This window comes from Myxocyprinus asiaticus, chromosome 27 (assembly GCF_019703515.2).
Source record: "Myxocyprinus asiaticus isolate MX2 ecotype Aquarium Trade chromosome 27, UBuf_Myxa_2, whole genome shotgun sequence".
Taxonomy (NCBI): domain Eukaryota; kingdom Metazoa; phylum Chordata; class Actinopteri; order Cypriniformes; family Catostomidae; genus Myxocyprinus; species Myxocyprinus asiaticus.
The window spans coordinates 485521-500330 of NC_059370.1; the positions used below are offsets into that span (position 1 = coordinate 485521).

At 45.7% G+C, this 14810-nt stretch overlaps 1 protein-coding gene across 1 annotated transcript in view; it reads right to left on the reverse strand.

Annotated features, from left to right (window-relative positions):
• Positions 1–14576, reverse strand: part of LOC127418167 (ephrin-B1-like) — a 148774-nt gene extending 134198 nt beyond the window's left edge. Inside the window, exon 1 of the mRNA XM_051658609.1 lies at positions 14179–14576. Coding sequence (XP_051514569.1) covers positions 14179–14294 — 116 coding nt within the window. The 5' untranslated portion in view covers positions 14295–14576. The remainder of the gene's footprint in view (positions 1–14178) is intronic.
• Positions 14577–14810: the final 234 nt, after the last annotated feature.

The following is a 14810-nucleotide window of genomic DNA, read 5'->3' on the forward strand; positions in this document are numbered from 1 at the left end:
GCACACCGAAAACCGGACTTTACATTCCTCAATGCCAACTCGCTGTTTTCAAACACGACAGCGGAGCCCTTTGTCTGGGCTGCCCGGCCGCGGAAACGTAGCCGGAAAAGGGGAAGGAGAGCCGGCGTTCTAGTCAGACTAAGACGTCGCGCAAACCGACCCCCGCTTTAATTCTGGGAACGCGGAGGAGCATAATCAAGCCAGTTATGCCCTCCACAAAACTATCAGAGCAGCCAAATGCCAGTACAGGGACAAGATTGAAGGACAGTTCAACACCGACTCTAGAAGCATGTGGCAGGGAATTAATATCATCATGGACTTCAAAGGGAATAAAATTCCACTGTGAACACTGCTGCCTCTCTCCCGGATGATATTAATATTTTTATGCTCGTTTTGAGGGAAACAACACAGCCCTCATGGAGAGAGCTCTCGCAGCCGAAGCTACAGAGGTTAGTTCACTCTCCATCTCTGTAGCGGACGTAACCCGATCCTTCCGATGGAATATCCGTAAAGCCGCGGGTCCAGACGGAATTCCGGGCTGCGTCATCAGAGCCAGCGCGAACCAACTGGCTGGTGTTTTTATGGACATTTTCAACCTTTCCCTCTCCTTGTCTGTGGTCCCCACATGCTTTAAAATGCCCACCATTGTGCCTGTACCAAAGCAACTCAAAATAACTTGCTTAAATGACTGGCGTCCTGTTGCTATGACCCCCATCATCAGCAAATGCTTTGAGAGGCTAATCAGAGATTACATCTGCTCTGTGCTGCCTGCTTCACTGGACTCACTGCAGTTTGCTTACCGCAACAACCGCTCCACTGATGATGCCATTGCATCTACACTACACACTGCTCTCTCCCACCTGGAAAAAAGGAATACATATGTGAGAATGCTGTTCCCTATCTGTCACTCACTCGACGTTGTGTTGATGTAGTGACAATAAGGGTCACTCTTGGGAGCCCTAAACACCTCTGCTTTAATTTTTTTAAAAGGCCAATGAGAATTGGTGAGTGGAATTTGCATGCCACTCCCCCGGATATACGGGTATAAAAGGAGCTGGTATGCAACCACTCATTCAGATTTTCTCTTCGGAGCCGAGCGGTTGTATTCAGTGCACTGATTTCAATTCCCTCCAAAGACGCACCTCAAAACTGTTGGATTTACGGCACACTTCAGCGGCTTCTCCCCCTCTGCACCCGTGAAGTGCAGAGAACGCCCCTGGGTGCTTCAGCAGAGTGAAAATAAGAGAGTATATTTTCATTCACTAAAAGAGCGGCACACACACGGAACGTCTTTTTAAAGATGCCTTTCCGTTTGCGTGTTATTCCTGGTTGCGGTCGTTATCTCTCTGCTTCTGATGGCCACGATCACTGTCTTACATGTCTGGGCACTGCCCACGCAGAGACTTCGTTCATGGATGAGTCATGTCCTCATTGCGAGAACATGACCATGGCAACATAACAGTCGTGGCTTGCTTTTGTAAGAAAGCAAGCCACCCCAGAGGCTCCCTGCACTGGTCCTTCTACCTACGGGTTTGAGGCCGTGTCGGTTAGCACTGGGGACGATTTGGGGACATCAATGGGACCAACTCCGCCGGGTATCCCCCCACGGACCTCCCATTCCCCAGCACACTCGCTTGCCCCGATCGGACTCTCACACAAGACCGCCGGCTCGTCTCAGCGTGAGTTCGACTTCTCGTTCGGAGCTCGGGAAGACGATGAGTTATCGAGCGCAGCATCAGAGAGCGGGCTCATCCAGTCTGATGCAGAGGCTTCGGCTGGGCTTCCTCCTTCGGGAACGGTCGCCCAGTCTCACGCCAATGCGGAAATGATGGACATGCTTTCCTGGGCGGCCACAAGTGTCGGGCTAGAGTGGAACCCTCCACTCTCCACTCTCCCCTGAACCCTCAGCTCGACGATTGGTTCCTGGGCTCGGGGCGCCGCCCACGGCCACGCCCCGCCCCTGTTCCTTTCCTTTCAGCGGCATCCGCTTCACCTCGGTGAAGGGTGAGAACGCTGCTACCTTGCTTGCAGAAATCGCTACCCTTCTGCGCAAAGGGCACGATAGAGCCTGTCCCTCCAGCCGAGATGAAGAAAGAGTTTTACAGCCCTTACTTCATCGTACCGAAAAAGACGGTGGGTTGCGACCAATCCTGAACCTGCGAATACTGAACCGGGCTTTGCACAGACTCCCGTCCAAGATGCTGATGCAAAAACGCACTCTGATGAGCGTCCGGCATTAAGATTGGTTTGCGGCGGTAGACCTGAAGGACGCATACTGTCATGTCTTGGTCTTACCTAAACACAGACCCTTCCTGCGGTTTGCCTTCAAAGGCCAGGCGCACCAGTACAAGGTCCTCCCCTTCGGCCTGTCCTTGTCCCCTTGCGTCTTCACGAAGGTCGCCGAGGCAGCCCTTGCCCCGCTAAAAGAGCAAGCTCTCCCCGGTTCAGAGCATTTCTTTTCTCGGTTTGGAGTTGGACTCAGTCTCGACGACAGCGCACCTCACGAATGAGCGTGCACAGTCGGTGCTGAACTGTCTGAAGGCGTTCAGACGGAGAACAGCGGTTCCACTGAAACTTTTTCAGAGGCTCCTGGGGCATATGGCATCCTCAGCGGCGGCCACACCGCTCAGGTTGATGCATAAGAGACCGCTTCAGCACTGGCTTCAGACTTGAGTCCTGAGAAGGGCATGGCGCCACTTGAAACATTGTGTGGCCATCACGCCGATCTGTCGCCGCCTCTTCAGTCCTTGGACTGACCTTGCATTTCTACGGGCAGGGGTTCCCCTAGAGCAGGTCTCCAGGCGCGTCGTGGTTACAACAGATGCCTCCAAGACGGGCTGGGTCACAACGGGCACACAGCTGCCGGCTCCTGGACTGGCCCGCAGCTGCGTTGGCACATCAACTGCCTAGAGTTGTTGGCAGTACTGCTCGCCCTGCAGAGGTTTCAGCCGTTGATCCAGGGCAAGCATGTGTTGGTCCGGACAGACAACACAGTGACGGTAGCGTACATCAACCGTCAAGGCGGTCTACGCTCCCGTTGCATGTCACAACTCGCCCGCTGTCTCCTCCTCTGGAGTCAGCAGTGCCTCAAGTCGCTACGAGCCACTCACAGCCCAGGCGACCTCAACACCACAGTGGACATGCTGTCACATCAGGTTACCCTCAGGGGAGAGTGGAGACTCCACCCTCAGGTGGTCCAGATGATTTGGAGTCAATTTGGTCGAGCACTGGTAGACCTGTTTGCCTCCCGGGAATCCTCCCACTGCCTGCTTTGGTACGGCCTGACCGAGGCACCCCTCAGTATAGATGCGCTGGCACACAGCTGGCCCCCTGGACTATGCAAATATGCGTTTCCCCCAGTGAGCCTAGGTCAGGGAGGACGAGGAGCGAGTCATCCTAGTAGCAACCTACTGGCCCACCCAGACATGGTTCTCGGATCCCACGCTCCTTGCGTCAGCCCCTGAGGAAGGACCTTCTTTCTCAGGGATGGGGCACCATCTGGCACCCACGACCAGACCTCTGGAATCTCTGCATCTGGCCCCTGGACGGGATGCGCAAGACCTAAGTGGCCTACCACCCGCGGTGGTAGACACAATCACTCAGGCTAGGGCTCCCTCTACGAGGCGCCTGTATGCCTTGAAGTGGTGTCTGTTCACTAAGTGGTGTTCTTCCCAATGCGAAGATCCCCAGAGATGTGCAGTCGAATTGGTGCTTCCCTTCCTGCAGGAGAGGCTGGAGGGGCGGCTGTCCCCCTCCACCTTGAAGGTGTATGTAGCTGCTATTTTGGCTCATCACGATGCAGTAGATGGTAAGTACTTGTGGAAGCATGACTTGGTCATCAGGTTCCTGAGAGGCGCTAGGAGGTTGAACCCCTCTTAACCGCACCTCGTTCCACGTGGGACCTCTCTGCAGTCCTTCAGGGTCTACGGGGAGCTCCCTTTGAGCTCTTGGAGTCAGTTGAGCTTAAGACACTCTCTTTGAAGGCTGCCCTCCTGCCTGCGCTCACTTCCATCAAAAGGGTAGGGGACCTGCAGGCATTCTCTGTCAGCGAACAGAGAACCTGGAACAGAGAAACGTGCCTGGAGTTCGGTCCGGGTTACTCTCACGTGATCCTGAGACCCCGACCGGGCTATGTGCCCAAGGTTCACACGACCCCTTTTAGGGATCAGGTGGTGAACCTGCAAGCGCCCCAGAAGGAGGCAGACCCAGCCTTGGCATTGCTGTGTCCGGTGCGAGCTTTACGCATCTATTTGGATTGCAAGCAGAGCCTTAGAAGCTTTTGTCTGCTTTGGTGGACAGCGGAAAGGAAGCGCTGTCTCCAAACAGAGGATCGCCCACTGGGTCATCGCGATGGCATATCAGGCTCAGGACAAGCCACCCCCTGCGGGGTTACGAACTCACTCTACCAGGAGTGTGGCGGCCTCCTGGGCCCTGGCCAGTGGTGCCTCTTTGGCAGACATCTGCAGAGCAGCGGGCTGGGCAAAACTCAACACCTTTGCGAGGTTCTACAATCTCCGGGTTGAGCCGGTCTCGTTCCGTGTATTGGCAGGCACGAGCAGGTAAGTTCCGGGACAGCTGGCCGGGTGTACTGCTTGTGCATAGTGCCTTTCCCCTCCCTTGAGGTGAAGACGTGCGATCTTGACTCCCAGTCGTGTTCACAGACTGTGATCCCTGGATGACTTTCCTCCTTAGCCCTCTGGCAGTTGAGTTTGCGGAGAAACTCGCTGCCGGCCCAGTACGTGCGCTAATGAGACCCTGTACTGAGTTAGGTGCTCTACATGTGCTGGTTCCCCGAAGGCGAATCCATGTGATATTTTCCGCAAAATCGTTTCCCTGCCAGCAAACTGCGTCTTCCTTGGGCAGAGCCCCCTCTGCCCCCGGTCGCCATGCTCTGTAGAAACTCCTCCCCCTTCGGGTAGGACCTACCATGGGACCTCTCCACATGACATACTTCCGACAAGACTCGGTATGACCATGTGACGTATTCCACTCAAAATACCCCCCCCCCTTTTTTAGTGGGGTGTGGTCTCCGTGGTGTCTTCCCCTTGGGAGGGACACCCCCAATGCAGACACTTATGGCTCCCAGTCAGTTAACAAATTCCACTCTTTTTGGGGAGAAAAGAGAGGGAAAGAGGCCTTGGCTGACCTAGCCTGTCCCTATAGTTGGGCAGTCGACTTGTTCCTGATGGACCGTTCGACACTCATAAGAGCGTTGGGGGAGGTTACGTGACGGCCTGGTGTGCTGGCTACAAGGCACACTGCGGTCTGCCCATCACACACCACCAGTTCACGTAACACAGTTCAGATAGTTGTGGCATTTTGTATAATGACCCCTAGTGTCACTACATCGACACAACGTCGAGTGAGTGACAGATAGGGAACATCCTGGTTACTTTCGTAACATCTGTTCCCTGATGGAGAGAACGAGACGTTGTGTCCCTCTTGCCACAATGCTGAACTACCCGCTGAAATGGCCAGGACCTGGTCTCGGCTCCTCAGCACAAAACCTAAATGAGTGGTTGCATACCAGCTCCTTTTATACCCGTATGTCCGGGGGAGTGGCATGCAAATTCCACTCGCCAATTCTCATTGGCCTTTTTTCAAAAAAGCAGAGGTGTTTGGGGCTCCCAAGTGTGACCCTTAGTGTCACTACATCGACACAACATCTCATTCCCTCCATCAGGGAACAGAGGTTACAAAAGTAACCAGGACGTTTGTAGACTACAGCTCAGCATTCAACACCATAGTGCCCTCCAAGCTTGATATGAAACTCCGGGCTCTGGGCTTAAACAACTCACTGTGCAGCTGGATCCTGGACTTCCTGTCAAGCAGACGCCAGGTGGTTAGAATAGGCAGCAACATCTCCTCATCACTGACCCTCAACACTGAAGCCCTGCAGGGCTGTGTTCTCAGCCCACTCCTGTATTCCCTGTACACACATCACTGTGTGGCAACACATAGCTCCAATGCAATCATTAAGTTTGCTGATGATACAACGGTGGAGGGTCTGATCACTGACAATGATGAAACAGCCTACAGAGAGGAGGTGCACACTCTGACATGCTGGTGTCAGGAGCACAACCTCTCCCTCAACGCCAGTAAGACCAAGGACCTTGTGGTGGACTTCAGGAGAAAAGACAGAGAACACAGCCCCATCAATATCAATGGAGCACCAGTGGAGAGAGTCAGCAGCTTCAAGTTCCTCGGTGTCCACATCAATGAGGAACTCACATGGTCCGTCCACACTGAGGCTGTTGTGAAGAAGGCTCAACAGCGCCTCTTCTTCCTGAGATGGCTGAGGAAGTTTGGAATGAACCATCACATCCTCACACGGTTCTACACCAGCACTGTAGAGTGCATCCTGACTGGCTGCATCACTCCCTGGTACGGCAACAGCACCGCCCTCAACCGCAAAGCCCTGCAAAGGGTGGTGCGAACTGCCAGACACATCATCAGAGGTGAGCTTCCCTCCCTCCAGGAAATCTATACCAGGCGGTGTGTGAAAAAAAGCTTGGAGAATCATCAGAGACACAGTGTATTTTTATTGTATACAGTCTTCTTATATTGTGTACACTGTATATTGTATATTATTAGGTGTACTTTGTATATAGTGTTGTGTAACAAGATGTGTAAACTGTGTTATGTGTAAATCAGATGTTTATTGTAATTGTCATACTGCTATGTTGCTTGGAACTGCACCCACTGTTGCACTTGTGTATATGGTTGAGTGACAATAAAGGGATTTGATTGATTTGATTTGAAACTCAGTGCCTCTTTGCTTGACATCATGGAAAAATCAAAAGAAATCAGCCAAGACCTCAGAAAAAAAATTGTGGACCTCCACAAGTCTGGTTCATCTTTGGGAGCAATTTCCACATGCCTGAAGGTACTACGTTCATCTGTACAAACAATAGTATGCAACTATAAACACCATGGGACCAGGCAGGCATCATATCGCTCAGGAAGGAGACACATTCTGTCTCCTAGAGATGAACGCAGTTTGGAGCGAAAAGTGCAAATCAATCCCAGAACAACAGCAAAGGACCTTGTGAAGATGATGGAGGAAACAGGAAGACAAGTATCTATAATCACAGTAAAACGAGTCCTATCTCGACATAACGTGAAAGCCACTGCTCCAAAATCACCATAAAAAATCCAGACTACAGTTTGCAAGTGCACATGGGGACAAAGATCTTACTTTTGAAGAAATTACCTCTGGTCTGATGAAACAAAAATGGAACTTTTTGGCTATAATGACCATTGTTATGTTTGGAGGAAAAAGGGTGAGGCTTGCAAGCCGAAGAACACCATCCCAACCAAGAAGCATGGGGGTGGCAGCATCATGTTGTGAGGGTGCTATGCTGCAGGAGGGACTGGTGCACTTCACAAAATAGATGGCATCATGAGGAAGGAATATTATGTGGATATATTGAAGCAACATCTCAAGACATCAGCCATGAAGTTAAAGCACGGTTGCAAATGGGTCTTCCAAATGGACAATGACCCCAAGCATACCTCCAAAGTTGTGGCAAAATGGCTTAAGGACAACAAAGTCAAGGTATTGGAGTGGCCATCACAAAGCCCTGACCCTCAATCTGATAGGAAATTTGTGGGCAGAACTGAAAAAGCGTGTGCGAGCAAGGAGGCATAAAAACCTGACTCAGTTACACCAGTTCTGTCTGGAGGAATGGGCCAAAATTCCAGCAACTTATTGTTAGAAGCTTGTGGAAGGTTACCCAAAACATTTAACCCAAGTTAAACAATTTACAGGCAATGCTACCAAATACTAACAAATTGTATGTAAACTTCTGACCCACTGGGAATGTGTTGAAAGAAATAAAAGCTGAAATAAACTATTCTCTCTACTATTATTCTGACATTTCACATACTTAAAATAAAGTAGTGATCCTAACTGACCTAAGATAGGGAATGATTTCTACAATTAAATGTCAGGAATTGTGAAAAACTGAGTTTAAACGTATTTGGCTAAGGTGTATGTAAACTTCTGACTTCAACTGTATATATATATATATATATATATATATATATATATATATACACTATATTGCCAAAAGTATTCGCTCACCCATCCAAATAATTGAATTCAGGTGTTCCAATCACTTCCATGGCCACAGGTGTATAAAATGAAGCACCTAGGCATGCAGACTGCTTCTACAAACATTTGTGAAAGAATGGGCCGCTCTCAGGAGCTCAGTGAATTCCAGCATGGTACTGTGATAGTATGCCACCTGTGCAACAAGTCCAGTCATGAAATTTCCTCGCTACTAAATATTCCACAGTCAACTGTCAGTGGTATTATAACAAAGTGGAAGCGATTGGGAATGACAGCAACTCAGCCACGAAGTGGTAGGCCACGTAAAATGACAGAGAGGGGTCAGCGGATGCTGAGGCGCATAGTGCGCAGAGGTCGCCAACTTTCTGCAGAGTCAATCGCTACAGACCTCCAAAGTTCATGTGGCCTTCAGATTAGCTCAAGAACAGTGTGTAGAGAGCTTCATGGAATGGGTTTCCATGGCCGAGCAGCTGCATCCAAGCTATACATCACCAAGTGCAATGCAAAGCGTCAGATGCAGTGGTGTAAAGCACGCCGCCACTGGACTCTAGAGCAGTGGAGACGCGTTCTCTGGAGTGACGAATCACGCTTCTCCATCTGGCAATCTGATGGACGAGTCTGGGTTTGGCGGTTACCAGGAGAACGGTACTTGTCTGACTGCATTGTGCCAACTGTGAAGTTTGGTGGAGGGGGGATTATGGTGTGGGGTTGTTTTTCAGGAGCTGGGCTTGGTCCCTTAGTTCCAGTGAAAGGAACTCTGAATGTTTCAGCATACCAAGAGATTTTGGACAATTCCATGCTCCCAACTTTGTGGGAACAGTTTGGGGATGGCCCCTTCCTGTTCCAACATGACTGCGCACCAGTGCACAAAGCAAGGTCCATAAAGACATGGATGAGCGAGTTTGGTGTGAAAGAACTTGACTGGCCTGCACAGAGTCCTGACCTCAACCCGATAGAGCACCTTTGGGATGAATTAGAGAGAAGACTGCGAGCCAGGCCTTCTCGTCCAACATCAGTGTCTGACCTCACAAATGCGCTTCTGGAAGAATGGTCAAAAATTCCCATAAACACACTCCTAAACCTTGTGGAAAGCCTTCCCAGAAGAGTTGAAGCTGTTATAGCTGCAAAGGGTGGGCAGACGTCATATTAAACCATATGGATTAAGAATGGGATGTCACTTAAGTTCATATGCGTCTAAAGGCAGATGAGCGAATACTTTTGGCAATATAGTGTATATATATATATATATATATATATATATATATATATATATATATATATATATATATATATATATATGTATGTGTGTGTGTGTGTGTGTGTGTGTGTGTGTGTGTGTGTGTAAGGAATAATTTATGACGGACTGTTGAATTATTGAAAATTAATGCACACCTGAGGTGCACCACACCTTAAGACATCTTTCAGGGTTTTATCTCAAGACATTTTCTGGTTTTTGTCCCTAAAACCATGGAACCGTGGATTCCGCCACAGATTCAGCGTTTTGCTTTGATACAGCTCAACCCTTCGTTGCTAGTTCGAAAACGTCACTTTAGAACTAGCAACGGAGGATTGCGAGGCTTGCACTGCTTTACTGGAGTGAGAAGGTAGTGTGTATGTGCATGTGTGAGAGTTTGTGTGCGAGTCTGTTTTTGAGGGATCGAAAAAGAGAAGCTCAGAAACTGAGAGAGATCGCCTGTGGGATTACCTTTATTTGTTGCAGCATTTGTCAGAAGTAACATCGCTTCAAAATCGCCAAGATGTACACTACCGGTCAAAACTTTTGAAACACTTGACTGAAATGTTTATCATGATCTTAAAAATCTTTTGATCTGAAGGCGTATGCTTAAATGTTTGAAATTAGTTTTGTAGACAAAAATATAATTGTGCCAACATATTAATTTATCTCATTATAAAACAAAAATTTTATTTAAAAAAAATACGTTTTTGAAATTGATGACTTTGATGACTTATTTGATGACCAAATAATAAAGAAAAGCAGCCAATAAGTGCCCAACATGGGAACTCCTTCAATACTGTTTAAAAAGCATCCCAGGGTGATACCTCAAGAAGTTGGTTGAGAAATGTCAAGAGTACATGTCTGCAAATTCTAGGCAAAGAGTGACTACTTTGAAGATGCTAAAATATAACACAGTTTTGAATTATTTTGGATTTTGTTTAGTCACAACATAATTCCCATAGTTCCATTTATGTTATTCCATAGTTTAAAGAATTTACTATTATTCTAAAATGTGAAGAAAATAAATTATAATAAAGAATGAGGTGTTTCAAAACTTTTGACCGGTAGTGTAAGTTTAAGCACTTCTCAGCAGCAGCGAGCATCGCCATATTTCCATTGTAAACCTTAACAACTGTTTTCAACCCTACTGAATGAGATGCAGGTGTACGCTGACATGACATCTCTGATTTTCGCTCTCGAGTAAGTGTGTGCATAATGTGTATATATATGTGTGTCCACATGTGTGGGAGTGTGTAAAGAGAGGGGTAGGGGGGTGTGAGAGTGTTTCCCACAGATATTTCAGATAATATAGAAACTGTTGTATTGATCAAGTGTATCTAGCTTTGATACAGCTCAAGCCTTCGTTGCTAGTTCGAAAACATCACTTTAGAACTAGGCAACGGAGGATGCGCTGCTTTTCGGCATTGGAGTAACAAGGTTGTGTGTGTGTGTGTGTGTGCACAAGCAAGCGAAATAGAGGGGGAGGGATAGTGTGGTGCTTTCCACTATAGCTATGTGAGGCTGATTATGGTGAAATACATTGAAACAAAAAGTTTCACATATTAAACGTTATTTCAGATATTAGAAACTGTTGTATTGATCAAGTCACGGGGGTGCAGCTCTATTTGTTGGTCACATCATGAGTCTCAGTTTGTGTGTGTGTGTGCGCGTGTGTATGTATGTGTGTGTGAGTGTGTGTAAGTGCGAGAGAGACAAGGGAGCTTTTCAACCGAAATTGAAATAAATATAGGATATTATAGACATTGTTTGACGTTCTTAACCTATTTACTTTAAACAATGTCATTGTTTAATTGGTGTACAGTGTGTTTATGGGTGAGACGAGAGCAAACGAGTGAGAGAGAGAGAGAGAGAGAGAGGGAGCCCAAGGACACTTTTCACTCGAAATTGGAATACATTTAGGATATTATAGACATTGTTTGTCATTCTTATCTGATGTACTTAACCAATGTCTTTGTTTTAATTGGTTATTTTGTTGTGGTAGCCTGTAGGGCTATTTTAAATAACTGAAATAATTGCACACCTAAGAACATCTGTCAACCAATCAGAATCAAGCATTCAACAGACCTGTGATATATATATATATATATATATATATATCTTTAGCTATATTCTGCTATATATATATATATATATATATATATATATATATATATATATATATATAGCAGAATATAGCTGAATTTGAGAACCACTAATGAGGATGTCTGTTCAATAAGTATTCTTAAACTTATAATTTTTTTCAATTTTGAGCAATACCAAAAAAAACTTTCTTATTAACTAATACCACCTATGACAATGATGTATATAACTCATATAATTAACAATATTGAGGATCATCAAGCTCAATAATTCGACTCTGTTATGGGATAAAATCATAGTGATCATTAAATATTGATCCTGGCACAGGGCATAAAAATAATAAGTGTCATTTGTTTTGTGGTGCAAGGTCATTATTAGACAATTTTGCACTGATCTTCAAACCTGTCAAATTCAACCCATTTGAATGTAATATTCACTTTAAGGGTGCTGTGAAAACTGTCATGCGGACCGGGGAGCGCATCGCGGTACCGAACCCGAGACTACCTGTAGGAGGTGATCTGAGTTCGGTTGCAATGGAACTGTAGCGTGATTCACGTGAATATGAAAGCAACTCGGACTCGGGTGCGCACTCGTTCAGGAAGTAAAGTAACCTGCGCATGCGTTTTAGCCGATGACGACATCATTAGTTTCGACAACACACGAGGATCCACACATTCCTGAAAGTCCCAAACAATGACATACAAGTACAATCAACACTATAAATACTGTCTGTCTGTCTATCTATCCATCTATACACCTTATAAAGACTATATATAAATACTATTATAGGTTATAAATATAGGGTATAATAGGAGATGACAGTGGCGATAACTTCATCTTGGACACAAGCGTGAGTAAACGTGCAGTGTAAACAAAGATGCAAATGAATTCCTTGCAGTCAGCTGTCTCCTCAAAAAACGCCGTTTGGGAGCAGCAGCAAGCCGCCTTCCCCTGGACATCTGATGAGTTACACCATGAAGCGCACCATTGTCGATCACTCTGCTGTGCACAAAAAAACGAAAAGTATGATGAGTCGCGTTGTGTTCACCATGCATGTTTCTTGATGATGTAAGATGAACGCAAATGGACCGGGGTTCAATAGAATCAAGTGAGTGTGAAACCAGACCAACGCTGCGGGGGGCACCGGGAACAATCGCACTCGGAATCGGACCGCAGCAAATGTGCCCAGTGTGAAAGCCCAGTAAATGTAACACAAAACATGTTTCTAATTTCTAATTTATGTCGACCTAAATTGGCCTTGTTTTCCTATTCTACAACACCTACATTCACAGAACATGTTTTCATATTTCAAGAAACAACTGACCACAAATGAGACATCCCGTCTGACATTCCCTCAGTCAAATCCATCCAGACAGTGTGCTGAGAGGAATCCAACCACTCTGAGCTGTCTGCTGTCCCTGCTTTCATTGTTCATGGAAGTTTTGGGATGTCATGTATTTATTCATCTCCATAAATCAGATTAGACATCTAGAGACACTAACCACGTCTACATTGCCAAAATAGATTAAAAAAAATATATATGCTTTACTGATAATATACACACAATGTACCTAACTTTTACTTTCAGCAGCCTGTGCTGATTCATTCCTGGAGGCTGTAAGCACCACGGCTGAATATTATAAAAACATTTTAATGAGCTTGTAATGGAACACTTGCACTTACTGTGAAACTGACACATGAAAGAAGAAGTGAAATGGATGTTAATTGATTTCTGCTGTATGTGTCCTGTCATATGTGTTTCATCTGCATTGGACTTCATGAAGACACTGTAAAACTCTTTTACCCATCACACTGTGTGTCAGTGTAACGTGTGAAAAACCCTAAAACCATCAAATACACAGCCATCTCAATTGCTCTTCCTATAATATCTGTTCTGGTTTGGTGTTTTACTCTGAGAATAGTTCTAAAATGAAATAACCATGTATTTAAAAACCATGTCTGAATAAAGGGTTACAACAGCAAATAAAGGAATAACCCAGTACAGTCATTCAGTTTCTCCATGCAAACACACTGATAATGAGGAGTTCACTGTGATTGTGAGTTTGGAAACAGGACATCACCATCACACCATGAGAAAAAGCAATCAAGAGCTGTGGTTAGAGAACATTAGCAAATATTCTTCAACTCCTTGCTTTTTATTGAATGAGGATAATGATACCTTTATGTTTAACATCATTCATAACTGAAGAGTAAACTATTGGTTCAGTGTCTTCAGCACAAGTTAGTTTGATCTTGTACATTAATACATTAATTTCATTTATGATGTTCAGATTCATCGTTGTTTCTTTGTGTGGTGAAAATGAATTACTCTTTAACCCATGAATAAACCAGTCCTTAACCTGGTCATCATTAATTATTACCCATTTAAACTCTACTGGAGTGACATGTTCAAATCATTTCACAATACTAACATTAACCTATTATGTTATGCCTTCATTTTTTCTTCCAAACCCAACAGACAGTGTTGAGACTCTATCTATGTAATCACTAAATAGAAGTGCACTTTTCCAAAAAAAACAAAAACAAAACAAAAATATCTGATTTTTATGCCACCTTGATATAATCTGTTTGTCAATGTGACAATATCGAAAATATAGTAAAACAACCCCAAACATGCCAATCATAAACACAAATATTTGTATTAATACGGAGAACTTTTGAATAAAGTTGATAAGGCTCAAATTTATGTTAAAAGTCCTGCAACTCTGTGAAGCTGCTGCATGTGAGTCGCGGTTTTTCGACTTACTTGAGGTTTTGAGAGCTCCAGATGATGGTCTCCAGTGATTTGGATGATGAGAATATAAACCTGTAGGTGAAGATATTAATCCACAGATAATATTTCCACCATCCGTGTCCAGCCATGATGAATAACACTGCACAAATATGATTACTGAAGGAATGAAATGAGCGACGTTGAACACATATCCCTCAGTTTCTCCTTCACTTCAACACTTCTGAGATGAAGTGTGTTCCAGTATATAATCCAGTAATCCTGAGGCGTCACAGTCTATTACATGTAATATAATGTTTGTAAAGACGCATCGCTGGTGTGTAAGACTCAATAACTCCGTATATCCGGCATGTGTCCGTTCATCCTTCAAACTCCAGTGAACCCATGTCCGTTTAGTCCGGTTTGGACTGATTCGATACCTATCCTGGAGGACTGCTGCTGCTTAGTGAGGCTGGACAAACCCCTTTGCTTCCCTCCACCAATCATAACACACACACACACACACACACACACACACACACACACACACACACACACACACACACACACACACACACACACACACACACACACACACACACACAGCCAAGTCCGATTCCTTTTAGAGACTTGGTTCGTCCGAATGCTTCGTTTCACTGGACCGGTTC